Source organism: Phaseolus vulgaris, chromosome 10 (genome assembly GCF_051622355.1).
Source record: "Phaseolus vulgaris cultivar YP4 chromosome 10, ASM5162235v1, whole genome shotgun sequence".
NCBI lineage: Eukaryota > Viridiplantae > Streptophyta > Magnoliopsida > Fabales > Fabaceae > Phaseolus > Phaseolus vulgaris.
The window spans coordinates 2,162,950-2,178,620 of NC_143507.1; the positions used below are offsets into that span (position 1 = coordinate 2,162,950).

Sequence of the window (15,671 nt, forward strand, 5' to 3'; positions counted from 1 at the left end):
TGAAACAAGGAAGCTTGACCGAAGGTAGCCTAGCCTTTGCATCTTGGTAGTAGCCATTGCCATAGTTTGGTCTCTCCCCTTGGTTGTGATGTCTATGTCCAAGGAATTGGGGTGGAGTTCTCCTTCTCCTATGGTCATCTTCACGGCCAACATCATTTGAAGAAGCTCTTGAAGATGGTCTATGAGAATGATGTCCATCATGGATAGAAGGAGATGGTCTAGCTTGTTGGACCTCCATCTTTTGCATTTTCTCCTCCAACCGTCTAATGGTTCTTTGAGCTTCATGTAATTCACCAAGGATTGAAGCTTTGGAAGGAGAATTCTGCTTGTAGGATGCATCACTTGAAAATCTAGCCATTTGTAATTAAAAAACAGCAAACACACAAAAACAACAAACAAGTTAAAAATTAGCAAAAACAGTGAGCTTTGGCAATGAAACTGCCGAAGTGAAATGAAGCTGAAAAAAGAGATCACTCTCAAAGAAACAATGTTCTTGCACCAATCTGATCTTGAGGTCTTGGAATCCTCAAATGAAAGATGTCAAAGCAAGGCACACCAATCTCAAAGCCAACCACAACAAAACCAATGAAGCAATAAAGACAAACAAGAAAAGGTATAAGCAATGAAAGGCTATAACAAAAGGAAAACTAGATGTATGACAAACTCAAAGATTAATGAATAAAAGACAAGCAAGAAAATAAGGAACTCAATGAAGAAGTAGGCACACAAAAGAATACCTAAAGAAAAGCACTAGAGTAGATGAAGAAAACAAAAACAAGCTACTGGAAAATATTTTTTATGCAAACTGTGCTTGATATTCACTGATTTAACTGGAATGATATAGAGCGAACTGGATTATGAAATTTAAACCACAGAAACTTCAAGATGTTAACTCAATAATGGCACTGAAATTACTTAAAAACAGTAAGCCAATTAATTGAGATAAATTTTTCAAAATCGCTGCCAGATTACCGTATTTTTTTCGGCAGAATTGTACACTTTTTGTATTTTATTTATCATTTTTTGTGTACTTTGAATTTTTTAGTACTTCTTTTTTCTATGCTTTTATAACACTTTGAAGAACACAAATCCAGAATTTCAGAATTTTCCAATGAGTAAATCAATTGCAATAAGGAAAAACAGTAAGCACGTTTTCAGAAAACAGAGGAATCCTAACAGAAATGAAAAACAGAATTAAGAACTAGCAAAGACATAATGGAAAATGATGTATAGGAACTTGTATAGGTCTAAAATACAAGTATGAACTCAATTCTAAAACAGAAAATGCACAAAGGATCAAGATACAAATGCAGAAAACTGTATTACACCAAAGCAAGAAACAAAAAATGCAATAAAAGTACTACAAGAAGTGATGACATTCTTGGAAAAACATGACTATGACAAAACTTGTATGGATTCAAAAAGGAAAAAACACAAACACTTGGTAGGCACAATTAAGAAAACAGCAAGAATACTCAAATATAATCCTAAAAACAGAAAAGAAACAACAAAAAGATAGAGCTCTTGAATTAAAAGTGCAACACAACTCAAAATTAAACAAAACAAACCTAAGACTCATGATACCACATGATGTGATTCCAATAGCACAATATGAATGATTCTTGACATTCTTAGGAATCAACTTGAGTTGGAGATAGCTTAGGCACTTTTAATAGAATTGGATCAAGGTTCTATAATCAAGAACTCACCAAAACTTGCACCAAACACCAAACTCACATGGAAGACCCATTTCTTGCCAATTGAACCGATTAAAAGATGTAAAAATGCAAATGAACCGATTAAAATGCATAACAAATGAAATGAACCGATTAAAATGCTTCAAAACTGAAATGCACCAAACAAATCCAAGGAGAAAGAAGATGAACCGATTGAAACATGAAAATAAGCAAGAACACCGAATAGAAAGCAAGAAAGGAACCTAAGACATGTTTAGGAATTCAAATAGGCACGAAAATGGAATGAGAAGATGGAGAAGAAAGAGGACTTATGTGGTTGTAGTTCTTGGTTGATGAACACGCCACTTGAAGTGTGAAATGCTCCTAGATGAGAGTGATGCCGCCACTTGAGGACTCCATTGATCCATCAAGATAAGACTAGAGAAGAAGGCTCCAAAAGCTCTCCAAAGGTCACTCAAAATTTGAGTAGAGTTTTCTTAGATTAATTCCAATCTCAATTTTACAAAGAGAGCACCTCTATTTATAGCCTAAGGTGCTGAAATGTAAGCTACACAAATTCAAAAAAAACTCCCTCCCAAAAAGCTTCTAGAATTTGCGCCTAAAACAAGGCATGAGGAAGGTGTGATCCTTTCTCTCACTTTGGCACCTCCTTATTTACTCCTACACCTATCTACTAATACACCCCCCTAAGACTCTTAACTAAAGACTAAAAGATGCTTTAACAATAGAGGTTTCCAATGTTTCCCTCTAAGCACCTTTCTAAACAATATTTATTTAAAACTTGGCCTTGCCCTTCATGCGATGGTCTTTGGGCTTTTATGGGTTTTGGCCTTCTTGGGCTTGGGCTTGGGCTTGGGCTTTATCTTTTGCAAAGATTAACAAGAAAAACTTTAAATGTGAAGGCGAATGATCTTGTTCTTCATTATAAAAAGCCACCTTTAGTTGATTCTCATCAGTAAGTCCTAGACCGAGAGTGAAGAAAACTGGTTTTTCGAAAATAAAACGTCCTGGCTTTTCTCCCCCGTATCTTCTTTTTGTGATTTTTTTGTAGACATGCCTCCCTACCTGGATTCGAACAACATATGAAAGAACTTGTGTGAATTTTTTCAGCGCAATATGACCCAGAATAAATTTTCAGAAAGTAGGGCAAAATTTCACAAGTTTTGGTACCTTGGTTTGCACTAAATTTCTGAAAAATTATCCCAAAATAGTTTTTCTTGAAATTTCATGTAAGAATCTCCACTGAATTTTGGACAAAACGCATGAGTATGCACCCACGAAAAATATCAAATAGTTTCGCACACAAACAAACCTTTCTTTCAGCCCTGGCAGTGATCAATGAAATATTTATTGCCAATCTTTTGGAAAGAATCTAGGGATCAAATCTCATCTAAAACTCAATAGACACAATGACGAACGTCTGTTAAAAATTTCAGTCAAAAACACCCAAGGAGTAAGGCGTAGTAAGTCCCAGATCGAGAGTGAACAAAATTGGTTTACCAAAACCAAAACGTCCTAGATTTTCTTCCCCGTATCTAATTTTTGTGATTTTTTTATGGATGTACCTCCTTATCTGGGTCCAAACAACATATGAAAGAACTTGTGTGAATTTTTTTAGGCCAATATAGACCCAGAATAAAATTGCAGAAAGTAGAGCAAAATTTCACAAGTTTTGATAGAGGACAACCTTGGTTTGCACAAAATTTCTGAAAAATTCTCCCAAAATAGTTTTTTCCTGAAATTCCACGTAAGAATTTCCACTGTATTTGGGACAAAACGCGACAAATTTCTGGTCAAATGGATGAGTATTCAACCACAAAAAAAAATTAAATAGTTTCACACACAAACGAACCTTCCTTTCAACCCTAGCACTGATCAATAAAACACTTATTGCCAATCTTGTAGGACGAATTTGGGGCTCAAATCTAAGCCAAAGGTCAATAGACATAGTGACGAACGTCTGGTAAAACCTCAGACCAAAAGATCCATAGAGTAAGGCGTAGTAAGTCTCAGACCGAGAGTGAACAAAACTTGTTTTCCGAAAACAAAAGGTCTTGGCTTTTCTTCCCTGTGTCTTCTTTTTGTGATTTGTTTATGGATGTGCCTCCTTACCTGAGTACAAACAACATATGAAGTACTTGTGTGAATTTTTTCAGCGCAATACGTACCCAGAATAAAATTGCAGAAAGTAGGGCGAAATGTCACAAGTTTTTGTAGAGGATAGCCTTGGTTTGCACAAAAATTCTAAACAATTCTCCCAAATAGTGTTATCTTGAAATTCCACGTAATAATCTCCACTGAATTTGGTACAAAACACGAAAAATTTCAGGTCAAACGGATGAGGATTCACCCACCAAAAAAATCAAATAGTTTCGCACACAAACGAACCTTCCTTTCAGCTCTGGTAATGATCAATAAAAAATTTATTTCCAATCTTGTAGGACAAATCTGGGGCTCATATTAAGTTAAAAGTCAATAGACACAGTGACAAACGTCTGGTAAAAACTTCAGACCAAAAGACCCAAGGAGTAAGGCGTAGTTAGTCCCAGACCGAGAGTGAACAAAATTTGTTTTCCGAAAACAAAAGGTTTTGGCTTTTCTTCCCCGTGTCTTCTTTTTGTGATATGTTTATGGACGTGCCTCCTTACCTGTGTACAAAAAACATATGAAATACTTGTGTGAATTTTTTCAGCGCAATACGGACCCAGAATAAAATTCCAGAAAGTAAGGCGAAATTTCACAAGTTTTGGTAGAGGAAAGCATTGGTTTGCACAAAATTTCTGAAAAATTCTCCCGAAATACTTTTTTTCCTGAAATTCCACGTATTAATCTCCACTGAATTTGGGACACAACGCGACAAATTTCAGATCAAACGGATGAGGATTCACCCACCAAAAAAATCAAACAATTTCGCACACAAACGAACCTTCCTTTCAGACCTGGCAGTGATCAATAAAATATTTATTGTCAATCTTGTGAGACGAATCTAGGGCTCAAATCTCATCCAAAACTCAATAGACATAGTGAAAAACGTCTGGTAAAAATTTTAGTCCAAAATACCCAAGGAGTAAGGCGTAGTATGTCCCAGATCGAGAGTGAACAAAATTGGTTTTCCAAAAACAAAACGTCTTGTATTTTCTTCTCCGTATCTTCTTTTTGTGATTTTTTTATGGACGTACCTCCTTACATGGGTGCAAACAACATATGAAAGAATTTGTCTGAATTTTTTCAGGGCAATACGGACCCAGAATAAAATTGCATAAAGTAGGGCGAAATTTCACAAGTTTTGATAAAGGGTAGTCTTGGTTTGTACAAAATTTCTGAAAAATTATCCTAAAATAGTTTTTTCCTTAAATTCCATGTAAGAATTTCCACTGTATTTGGACAAAACGCGACAAATTTCTGGTCAAACGGATGAGTATTCAACCACGAAAAAAATCAAATAGTTTCACACACAAACAAACCTTCCTTTCAGCCCTGGCGGTTATCAAAAAAAATTTTATTGTCAATCTTGAAGGACGAATCTGGGGCTCAAATCTATGCCAAAAGTCAATAGACACAGTGACGAACGTCTGGTAAAAACTTCAGACCAAAAGACCTAAGGAGTAAGGCGTAGTAAGTCTCAAATCGAGAGTGAACAAAACTTGTTTTCCAAAAACAAAAGGTCTTGGCTTTTCTTCCCTGTGTCTTTTTGTGATTTGTTTATGGATGTGCCTCTTTACCTGGGTACAAACAACATATGAAGTACTTGTGTGAATTTTTTCAGCGCAATACGGACCAGAATAAAATTACAGAAAGTAGAGCGAAGGACAAAACCAACCCCAACGTACATATAAAAAGGGCAAATCATAAACCTTAAATGTGACCTACGTGCATATAAGAATGTCCCATGCATACAACATTTCACTTTTATATATCACATCATCACCGATTAACGATGTTGAAGAAAATTTAACAAAAATTACAATATTGCATACACTTTATAAAAACCTTATGACCAAATCAACTTTTTTTAAAAACTACCTTATTATGTATATTAATTCTATGCCTAATATAAAAGTTTTTATAAAAAAATAAAAGAATTGTGTATTAATTCTAAATATAGAAAAAAAATTATACCGAAATATAGTTAATCACCTTATAATGTGTAGATAAAATATATACTTATCACAAATCTTAATTATAGTATATTTATATATTTAGAATTATTTGGTCATTATACATTTGAGTTATATTTATAAAATAAAGATTTATTCTATATATTTCCCAAACTAAAATACTATTATTATATAATTATAATTAATTATCATTATATTAAAATAAAATGAATTAATTGATGCTAAATATTTTTAAAAAATTGTAAAATCCCTAACAAAATAAATCATACAGAGAGCCATGGCAAACCGCGCAAGCACATTGTGACTGCCATGCCCAAAGTTCCAAAACGAAATCACTGCTAACATCACAGAACAGTGCATAAACAGCTAAAGATTAATATACTATTAGCTTCATCACCTATTCAATAATTTCAATTTCATGTTCATTCCCACTAACAAATGGATATAGCTATATTCTCTCCATCAGGCCTCTTTGACGAAGATGACAGTCCTACTCGTAACCTCTCTCTCTCTCTCTCTCTCCTTGTTCTTTTACCTCTATATTCCATTTTTAAATGGTGGGACAAATTGTTTGTGAATGCAGGTGAGGAAGATGCAGACTCACAGGAAAGCTATGTTGAGAGGAAGCACCAGTTTCCTGGGATGGTAAAGTTTCCTTCTTTTACATCATCAGTAGCCGTTTAAGCAAATTCATCATGTGGGTTTGTTTTGGGGGACTTTAACAAGTTGAAAGTTTGAGGTTAGTTGGAGTATTATTTGATGGGTTTGGCTAAAGTACTGTGCTCTTTAGGAAACTGAATTTACAATTGAAAAGGGTTGCTCTTTATTATTATATTTTTATTTTTCTAATTATTGTTACTATTGGGTTGGTTGCTATGAGAGTCTTGTTGCTGGAACAGCTGTGAGTTTGTAATTATGCTGTGGTAGAGTTGTCTCACGGGAATGCTGTTTGATATGTGTTGGAACTTGGAAGGGTCATAATTTGAGCCGAAGTGTTTGACTCTTTGGAAGAGGAAAATGTTGAAAGCTAGTGAATGTTGAATGATATTGCTGAGTTTATTGCAGGCAGTGGAGATAACCTAATCTTGTAGGATCTCTTTAATAGAAAAAAGTGTTTTTTTTATGAAGATGTTGGTATAGTAGGGTATTTTAGTCAACCCAGTCATTGTTTCAGAAAGATTGGGTGTGCTTGTTTGTGATGAAAACAAGGGACTATATGTTTATTTCATATAATATTGTTTGGTTTAATTCTTGTGAGAGGAGTCAGGCTTGGTGTGTAAGTTGAAAAATCTCTTTATGGTTATAAACCATATCCTTGAGTTTGGTTTGACAAGTTTAGTACTATTGTGCAGGAATTTGATATGATTTGTTGTGAATTTAATAATTTGGTTTTTTAATTGAAACGCATCCATAGATGCATTTATCTGATTGTTTATGTGGGATGATATAGCATTGTGGTTTCTGGAGGAAATATGCTTTCGACATTGGAGTAAAGTTGATGATAATTTGTAAACCTACTAATACTCCCAATGGATCCAAAAAGCAGATTATTGACAGTTCAGGGGAACATATTCAGATCCTGGCATGTATAGGAAGATAGTTAGAAAGCTAACCTATCTTACAATAAACATGTATATGTATCTTTTGTGCAGGAGTTGATTGTCAGAGAATTTTCCTTTCATCAGTTGAATGCTAATTTACTCTGGCCAGGGACGTTTTCATTTGCAGAATGGTTAGTTCAGCATAGGTCATGCATTGAAGGAAGGCGTGCTATTGAGTTGGGGAGGTATATGGATTACTTGTACATTAATTGTGTCTAAGCTAGTTATTACTTATTTGAAAGGGTAAAAGTTTTGCTTAAGATTTTCGAAGTGAAGTGATCTTAACTTGAGCCTATGAACCAACTGCACGTCTATCAACGATTGCACTTGGTTGTATGTTTCGTTTGTGACTAGCACTCCAATGTATTTCCTGTGCAAGTATACTATGCCTATAGCTCTAGACGTATCAGATAATTGATTATGTTGCATCTAATTTCAGTGGCACAGGAGCTTTGGCCATATTTCTTCGAAAATCATATAATCTTGATATTACAACTTCAGACTATGATGACAACGAAATAGAGAAGAACATAGCTCACAACTGCCTGGCAAATGAAATACCCGTCATTCCTCACATAAAACGTGAGACTTCTTTCAGTTGCTTCCTAGTTAGCTGTTGAGAAGGGTTTCAAATTGGTGATTCTGATTGCACTTTAAAATCTTCTGTCATTAAAATAAAATTTTATATATGAGCCTTATACATTGCCTAGTTAACAACTTGCTGCCTTTGAATGATTTTACCAGCTTGCTTTCTTTTGTAGTCCCCTATATGTGGGTGATTAGTACTATACATTTTATTGATAATGAAAATCAATTTGAAATTTCGTTGTTTCATCTTTAGTAGTGACAATTCATACCCTTGTTAAATTTGTTAGAATAGGCTCAGAATAGGCTTTGTTAAAAAATTGTTTTGAGTTGTACCTATACCCAGAGTCCTAGAGTTGCCTTTACTTGTTTTCTAGTCTTTTCTCTCTTTCATTGTATCAAATCAATCTATAGTTTCTATATATACATATGAGAACCTGAGAGGGACTTGTTCAAGCTCTCCAAAATATATTTTCTCTTTTGTATTTTTTCAAGTTGGTATTAGAGTGGGTCGATCTTGCTTTGCTTGTCCCTATCTTGTTAGGGGAAGAGATTGTTGTTTGGCCATTGTCCATTGTTGCTCGCCACCACCGCCAACCGTGTGACCATCGGATTTCAAGCGTCTCTCTGAGTGATAACCAACTCCACAACTCGAAGGCAAAATCTTCCTCACGTGTTACCAAACATGACATCTTTGTCACTCAGGCACATATTTTCCACGTCTTGCCTTCCAACCATTAGAGTGATGCCACACCGCCAAGGTTGGGTTTGCTGAGACTTGTACAAAGATGTTAGTGAGATATCATAAAAGGCTACACAGTAACACAGCGACAAAAGTTGGATTTTCAACTCTATGCTTTATTATGGCAATCTGTGGAACCCAATCTACTGGGCACCTTTAGAACTTTCAATCCATGCACAATCTTTTGGAAGATAGCCTAGATTATTTTTGCAAATGACATTCAGTGGCTCTATGATTCTGCCAACAAGTTGATATCTCTTAAACAGACAAATCATGTTAACACGACATCTTTGTGTCCTAGGTCTTTAAGGTAGAAGTTTTCAAGAATATATGAATCCTCTATCATGGCATCTACATGTGGAAGAGGAAGTTGTGGAATTAGAGGAGGATGTGGTGGTAGAGGACATCCTCAATGCACGTATTGCAATAGAGTGGTCATACCACAGAAAATTGCTACTCTCTCCATGACTTTCTTGACAAGACAACCAATATATCAAAATATGATGTTGCTAAATTAGAGTTTTGGGATAGAACATGCTTAAGTCGTGAGCAATGTTATCAAACTCGTAACTCATAAGATGATCGAAAAGGAGATAAATGATTGTAACTCGAGGATAGTAACTCAACTTGTAAGAGTTACTAACAATGTGTTACAATATATATTTATAAATAACTAAAAGAAAAGATTAGAAGTTTGGTGTGAATCGGAACTTATAATATTTTAAATGGGCCAAATAAGGCCCAAGTAAACCTTGTTTAATTAGGGTTTTAAATTAATATTGCTGCTCACTTCCTCTTTCGGCTGCAAAACACTTCTCCAATGACTTAATTTGAATATATATATATATATATATATATATATGTAGTGTGATTGATTAGCCATGTGTATTCCTCCTCTATTTCCAGTTCATTTATGTTGTTCCTTGTATTATTATGGATTCTGTAATTAATTTCTCTTTTAATTTCTAAATGTGTTTGTATTTTCAGACACCTGGGGAGACAAGTTTCCAAATTCTGACCCTGACTGGGACCTGATCATTGCAAGTGATATCTTATTATGTAAGATTATTATTGTTTACTATCTTACTAGCCATTTTTCTTATTTTTTAAAACTGAATATTAGTAACAAATGCAAATTTCTGATCACCATCATGCTATGGAAAATGTTAAGACTGTGTTTCTAATCTCTTCTCTTTTGAATTAGTGTCCTGTTGACCATCTTTCATAATGAAAAGAGATTATTTGTTAGGACTTAAGCATAAAGGAAGATACCAATTAGGATAACTTGAAGACTTACAACATCAAGTAACTCATCTTAATGTAAGATTGTTTACATTGCTACCCTATTAACCCTTTAGACATTGGCTAGATGATAACCCTTTCTCTTTGATGGTTTCACTCACCTATCATAATTTGATTTGCACCTTAATCTAGTTTATAGGTAACCATTTCCCAATCCAACTTTCAATGAAAACATCAATTGTTAGGGCTTAAGCACAAGAGAAAAATCTAACCCAAAAGACTAGTTTATTTGGTGGGAGAAGTAGTTCATGTAAACTAAACAATGTTATAAATACTTTTTATATTTTAAGACCATCCTATGAAATCTTTTCAGCCACTTAATTTCCCTTCTATGGGTCCTCTTTAGGCAAATCCTCTCATCATTACGTATGAAAATTGTCCTAATATATATCAAATCTTGAATGTTTGTAGATGTAAAGCAGTATGCAAATTTGATACAGACCATTTCCTTTCTTCTCAAATGTTACAAGCCCCAGCGTAGCAGTGCAGTTCCTCCAACTGGAAATGACGAGAGTGATGGTATTATGCAGAGACCCTTCTAACCAACATGTTTTAGCTTGTCAAGTTTGCATTTTTTTTTATAAAAGCTTTCATGTTAGGCATCACTATGCAACTTGACATCTCAGTTAGGCTGACACCTCAAGTAACAACAATCATCTGTCATTACATGAAAAAAATATTATTAAAAAAAGAAAAGAAAAAAATACAAAAAAAATATATGGGGAGACTATACTAAAACTCATATATTAACAAAAACGATACATATGTAAACTATATCTATTCATAAAGAATTCTGAGAATAGAGTAGATGGAATTCTATTATAACAATGAATCTTTACTGAATCTTGTGTTGGCAGGAGGTGTAGTCTTGCCGTGGCCAGCCTTTTTGATGAGCTGGAGACGCAGAATTGGGAAGGAAGATGAATTGCTTTTCTTCAATGGTTGTGAAAAAGCTGGTCTAAAAGTGAAGCATATTGGATCACGTGTATACTGCATCAACCCCATAGAAAATGAGATATCACAAACAAAATCTTGATTAATGAAATTAGTATTCAAGCATATATGGGAGGAGAATGCAGTGTCACCTAGAAAGTTGGCCCATTAATAGAGTTTTTCTGGTCATAGTTATAGCTTCTAAAGATTAATTTGACACTCATATACATACTTACTACAAATCTTTTCATCAATTTGAGCTGAGTGTAACCATGCCACTTTCTTTGAATTGTTTTGTTTTCTTGTTAGTTGTTACATCACTGAAATTCAATTCTTGGTTTTGATTGAAACTTTTAAGATCATGTTCTATTTTCTTGTTAGTTGTCACATCACGGAAATACATTTCTTGGTGTTGGTTGTCCATGTTGATATCATGTAATCTTATATAGATCTCATGGGCTAGTGATTCAAGGTTGATTTGATACATTTGCTCTTCTTGTAATTGAGTCCTTATTTTGCTTACAAAACGGAATTCATTTATGGGTTGGCTCGATCATGTAAGATTGTGAATATGGTAATTTAATTAATAGACTAAAAACGTAGAATCTTCTTCTTGCCAAGTTGGCTTCTCGTATCAACACAAAATTATGAGGCTTGTGGAGCCCCCAAGGCTTGGCATGATGTTCCATTTTCTCAGGTTATTGTTAGGGTGTTTCTTCCTCCACCCTATCATTTTAAAAAAATGAATGTTTTACTCCTTTTAAAAATGGTTTTTGGATTATTCTTTCTGGAATATTTTCAAAACATTTTCTAGAATATATTTTTTGAATTTTGGATTTACCATTTCAGAAATAAAAATGAATTGTACTCTGGAAGGAATATTTCAGAATGATTTTTTGTCATCAATATTTTCTATTTCGAAAACACCTTTTTGTTTATGGAACACCTCTATTATGAAATCATCCAAAATTGTTAAGGGTAATTTGGATATTTCAAACAATGTAGGGGTGAAGGAAGAAAAATATAGAGGTGTAGGAAGAAAGTTATGACATCTTTTGAACAAAGCACTCTTGTTGTGACTTGTTTTTGCTGAAGACGACAAAGCTCCCTTACCTCGAATGCTTCTTCCTACATCTCCATATATTTTTATAACTCCAACCCTACCCTTGTCACTATATATTAGTATTTTTGTTATATGCATAGTTTGTTATTCATTTTGAAGGGGTGTCGGTTAACTGTGGTGTGGTGGTTGGTTGTGGTTAATTATGGTTGGTTGGTGGTTGTTGTTGGTAAAGGTTAATTGTATCTTTTTTTCATTTTGTTAGTAAGAGTCCGTCACACCTCCATGGTATAATATATAATTTGGACTGCATAATCTGAAATATATGTTCGGATCTGGTATTCCATTTTATATTATATAATTCGAAAGACATTTTATAAATAGATACCAGACTGTACAATCCAGAATATCATCTCAAATCCGGACTTACATTATTCTAGATTGTACATTCAAGAATTCATTTTATAATTACATACAAAATTATACAATTCGGAAGGTATTTCTTGAATCTAGTGATACCTTCACTTTAATGCTTATGACAACATGCACTCCCCATCAAAATATATGACAACATTCACTTCTCTTCAAGGTCTATTTCTTCATCAAACAATATAGTTAGGTAGTCTTTAAGATCTCCAACACAAAGTAAACTACCAATTACATCTGATAAAAGTTAAATGAAGATTAGACAATAAATACACATAAAGTTTATCACTCAAAGAATGTCTTCAACAATTGTCACCAAGAGAGACCACACCAAAACAAAGAATTATTCAAATATCTCTTGCGTTTCGAGAAAAAACTACAACATCTACTGACTCTCCTAACACGAGTTATATTTCAAGTCTAGCCTAGCTATTTGTCCTATCGATGTGCACTTCTACCACTGTTTGGTGTAAAAAGGTTGTGCTTTTGAAGAAGATAAGTACTTCCAAGTATTAGAAAGATTGTGTGAAGAAGATAAGAGCCATTAATGTTGCATTCAATGCTTCTCAACAAATAATATGGGACAAAATGCAAAAAAATAGTTGCACAAAGGAGCATTCTCGACGCACCAAAGGAGAATGAGAGTGGTGCCTCATTTTGCACTAAAAGTGGCCTATTCTCCTTGATGTGGGACTTCTATGTGGTCTCTTTTGTGTGCAACCAGTCCTTGACTTAGTTTGACTTGGGGTTTGAAATCAATAGGGCCAAAAATGAGTGTCCAATCAAGGCCCAAGTATGCCTCTACAAAACTACAAAATACAAGGAAAATCCTACATCTATCAGGGAAACTACTTCTATACTTTTATCCACAAGACTAAAAAAAAGGGAAATGAGTTTTATTATTCTACACACCACAAGAGGATAGTCTTTTTTTATACTTCTTCTACCATCCTCCTAGCCAGGAAAATTTTTAGAAGAAGCCCAATATGAACTCTCCCAGATGGTCCTCCATCAAACTGTCTGTTGGAACACATGTTGTAAACGCTTAGAGAGTCAAATATGCACTTTGATTGTATAAATAAGTGTTAGAATATTTAAAAAAAACAAATAAACCACTAAGTTTTTTTTTTCTATCATCAAAACATAAACTTCACATATGATTTTCTGGTCATCAGATTGTATAGTGTGGTATAAATCGTCCATGGTCTCAACAAAACGTCAAGGGGCTTAACATTCCATTTTTGAAGATCGTCCAAGGTCTCAACATTATTTATCTCCTAAAGTTTATGTGTTCATCCTAATAAACTTGTAAAGAGAGACAACCATTATATACGTCAAAAGATGTTACCTTTTCTAATGAGATAAACTATGATCTTTTGATGACCCAAACAATTGTATTTGTCTTAATGTCTAAAGAATAATTAGTTAAACTACGAGTGACTTGTGGAAATAATACTTGAACATGGAAAGTCAGGAGTGATTGCGAGCAAAAAGAAAACTCTGGTTAAGCCATGAATGGCTTGTGAAATAATACTTGGATTAAGGTAGAAGTGGCTTGGTGAAAGAATACTTGAGTGTACTTTGTAGTGGTAGTCTGCCTAGTAAAAATTGACTGGTTAGTGAAGAAATGGATGTGCTAGACGAACCGATCTAGAATATTGAGTAAACTCTCTCTTTACTCTTATGTTTTTTTGCATGTTATTTGTCTATAACTAGTTTAAAAAAGAAGAGTAATAAAACTAAGTTTGCAAAAATACTTTACCCGATTTAAATCAAACTTATCGCATTGTAACATAATGTGAGGTAATACTTAAAAAAAAAAAGATAAAAGTCTTTAAAACACAACTCAACCATTCTTTCTTTTGTTTTCCCATTTTTTTTACAATAATAAGAATAAAAGTCATTATAAAATGACATATAATGACTTCAGAATTTATGTTATATCACATGAATTAAGACACGTGAAAAATGGTGATCAAGTTTTTGAGAAATATGTACAATGAACCACTGACATAAAATATTGAGAATGATTATTTCAATATATTTATGATATATCATATATTAGTATTTGGTGTGAAAGACTTAATACAATTTTTTTTAAAATCATAAAGTATAAAATGTGATAAATTATTTTGAATCATTAAATTATAATTGAAGATTCCTTATTTTGGAATAGGACTATGTTAATTTATTGTGTTGTTTGTGCATTTAACAAATATAACCTTCCATTAGAAAGTTTGAAGATTTTTTTTCTCAAAATTTAATTTTTACAATAATAACAATAATTATTAATAATACAAATTTAAATAAAATAATACCATGATATAGATATTTTAATTTTTTTATTTTAATAATATTTATTTTTACTATATTTCTTACCTTTTTTCATTATTTTTTTTTTCTTCTTTATCCAAAAAAAGCTTTAACATATCCATCTGGATTTCTTCTTTAATAGTACATGCTTTATACCTTAAAACCTATCAGTCAGAAAGAATTGCATTTTTGTGCTTTCAGTTTGAGGTTGCTATACATGTGCCCATTTGGATAGTCAAAGTATAGTATTTATAGGTTAAAATCACTATTGTATGAAAAGACTAGACACCTACACCTCCACAAAAATGAAAGGAAATTAGGAAATAATCAACTTATTGTACAAAATGAATTGCATTTTGTTTTTAATAGATTAATTAATCAATGTTTGTAAAATGAAAATTAATTGTACTAATGATTTAAATAATTGTATATATATATTAATTATCTTTATAATGAAATGATAGAAACTAAAATAATCAATTTAATTTTTAAAAAATTTAAATAATAATTTTATGAATTTAGATATAAAGACTACAAGTTATTAAAAATTACTTTTAAAGATGAAAATATGTTAACATAGTATCTGTAGAGATTAAAATAAATATAGATGAAAATGTAAATTCTGTAAAACTAGTAGCTAAATGACTAACACAAAAAAAATGTTATGTCTTAATTGGTTCATGACTGAATACTTCTAGTCAGTTATTTATTTTTGTTCTGTGCAGAATAGAAAATATTTATCTTTTGATAATAATAAAAATTTAAAATTATAATATATGTTAATACTATAATATTCAAAAACATTTTAAAAAAATAAAATCACATTAATAATGCTCATAAATATACAATTTTAAAACAATACTAAAATCTTGAGAAGAATAAAAGAAAACACTT

The 15,671-nt window shown here is 33.0% G+C and overlaps 1 protein-coding gene across 2 annotated transcripts; it reads left to right on the top strand.

The window, feature by feature from the left end:
• The first annotated feature begins 6,065 nt into the window (after positions 1-6,065).
• Positions 6,066-11,399, top strand: LOC137819132 (S-adenosyl-L-methionine-dependent methyltransferases superfamily protein). Of its 2 annotated transcripts, XM_068622893.2 has the most exons (7): positions 6,066-6,311; positions 6,399-6,460; positions 7,468-7,601; positions 7,856-7,998; positions 9,731-9,802; positions 10,457-10,564; positions 10,903-11,399. In XM_068622893.2, the coding sequence occupies exons 1-7, from the start codon at positions 6,254-6,256 to the stop codon at positions 11,079-11,081; spliced, it is 756 nt and encodes a 251-aa protein (XP_068478994.1). In that variant the 5' UTR covers positions 6,066-6,253; the 3' UTR covers positions 11,082-11,399. The 2 variants fall into 2 exon arrangements, with proteins under 2 accessions (XP_068478994.1, XP_090152863.1); XM_090296737.1 differs by lacking the exon at positions 10,457-10,564 and having other exon boundaries at positions 6,090-6,311.
• The last annotated feature ends 4,272 nt before the right edge of the window (positions 11,400-15,671 follow it).

Excerpts from the sequence above, each read along its gene's own strand:
- LOC137819132 (XM_068622893.2), top strand. The coding sequence starts at position 6,254 with ATGGATATAGCTATATTCTCTCCATCAGGCCTCTTTGACGAAGATGAC. Across the intron at positions 6,461-7,467 it reads AGCACCAGTTTCCTGGGATG|GAGTTGATTGTCAGAGAATT; the intron begins GTAAAGTTTCCT and ends TCTTTTGTGCAG. Across the intron at positions 7,999-9,730 it reads CGTCATTCCTCACATAAAAC|ACACCTGGGGAGACAAGTTT; the intron begins GTGAGACTTCTT and ends TTGTATTTTCAG.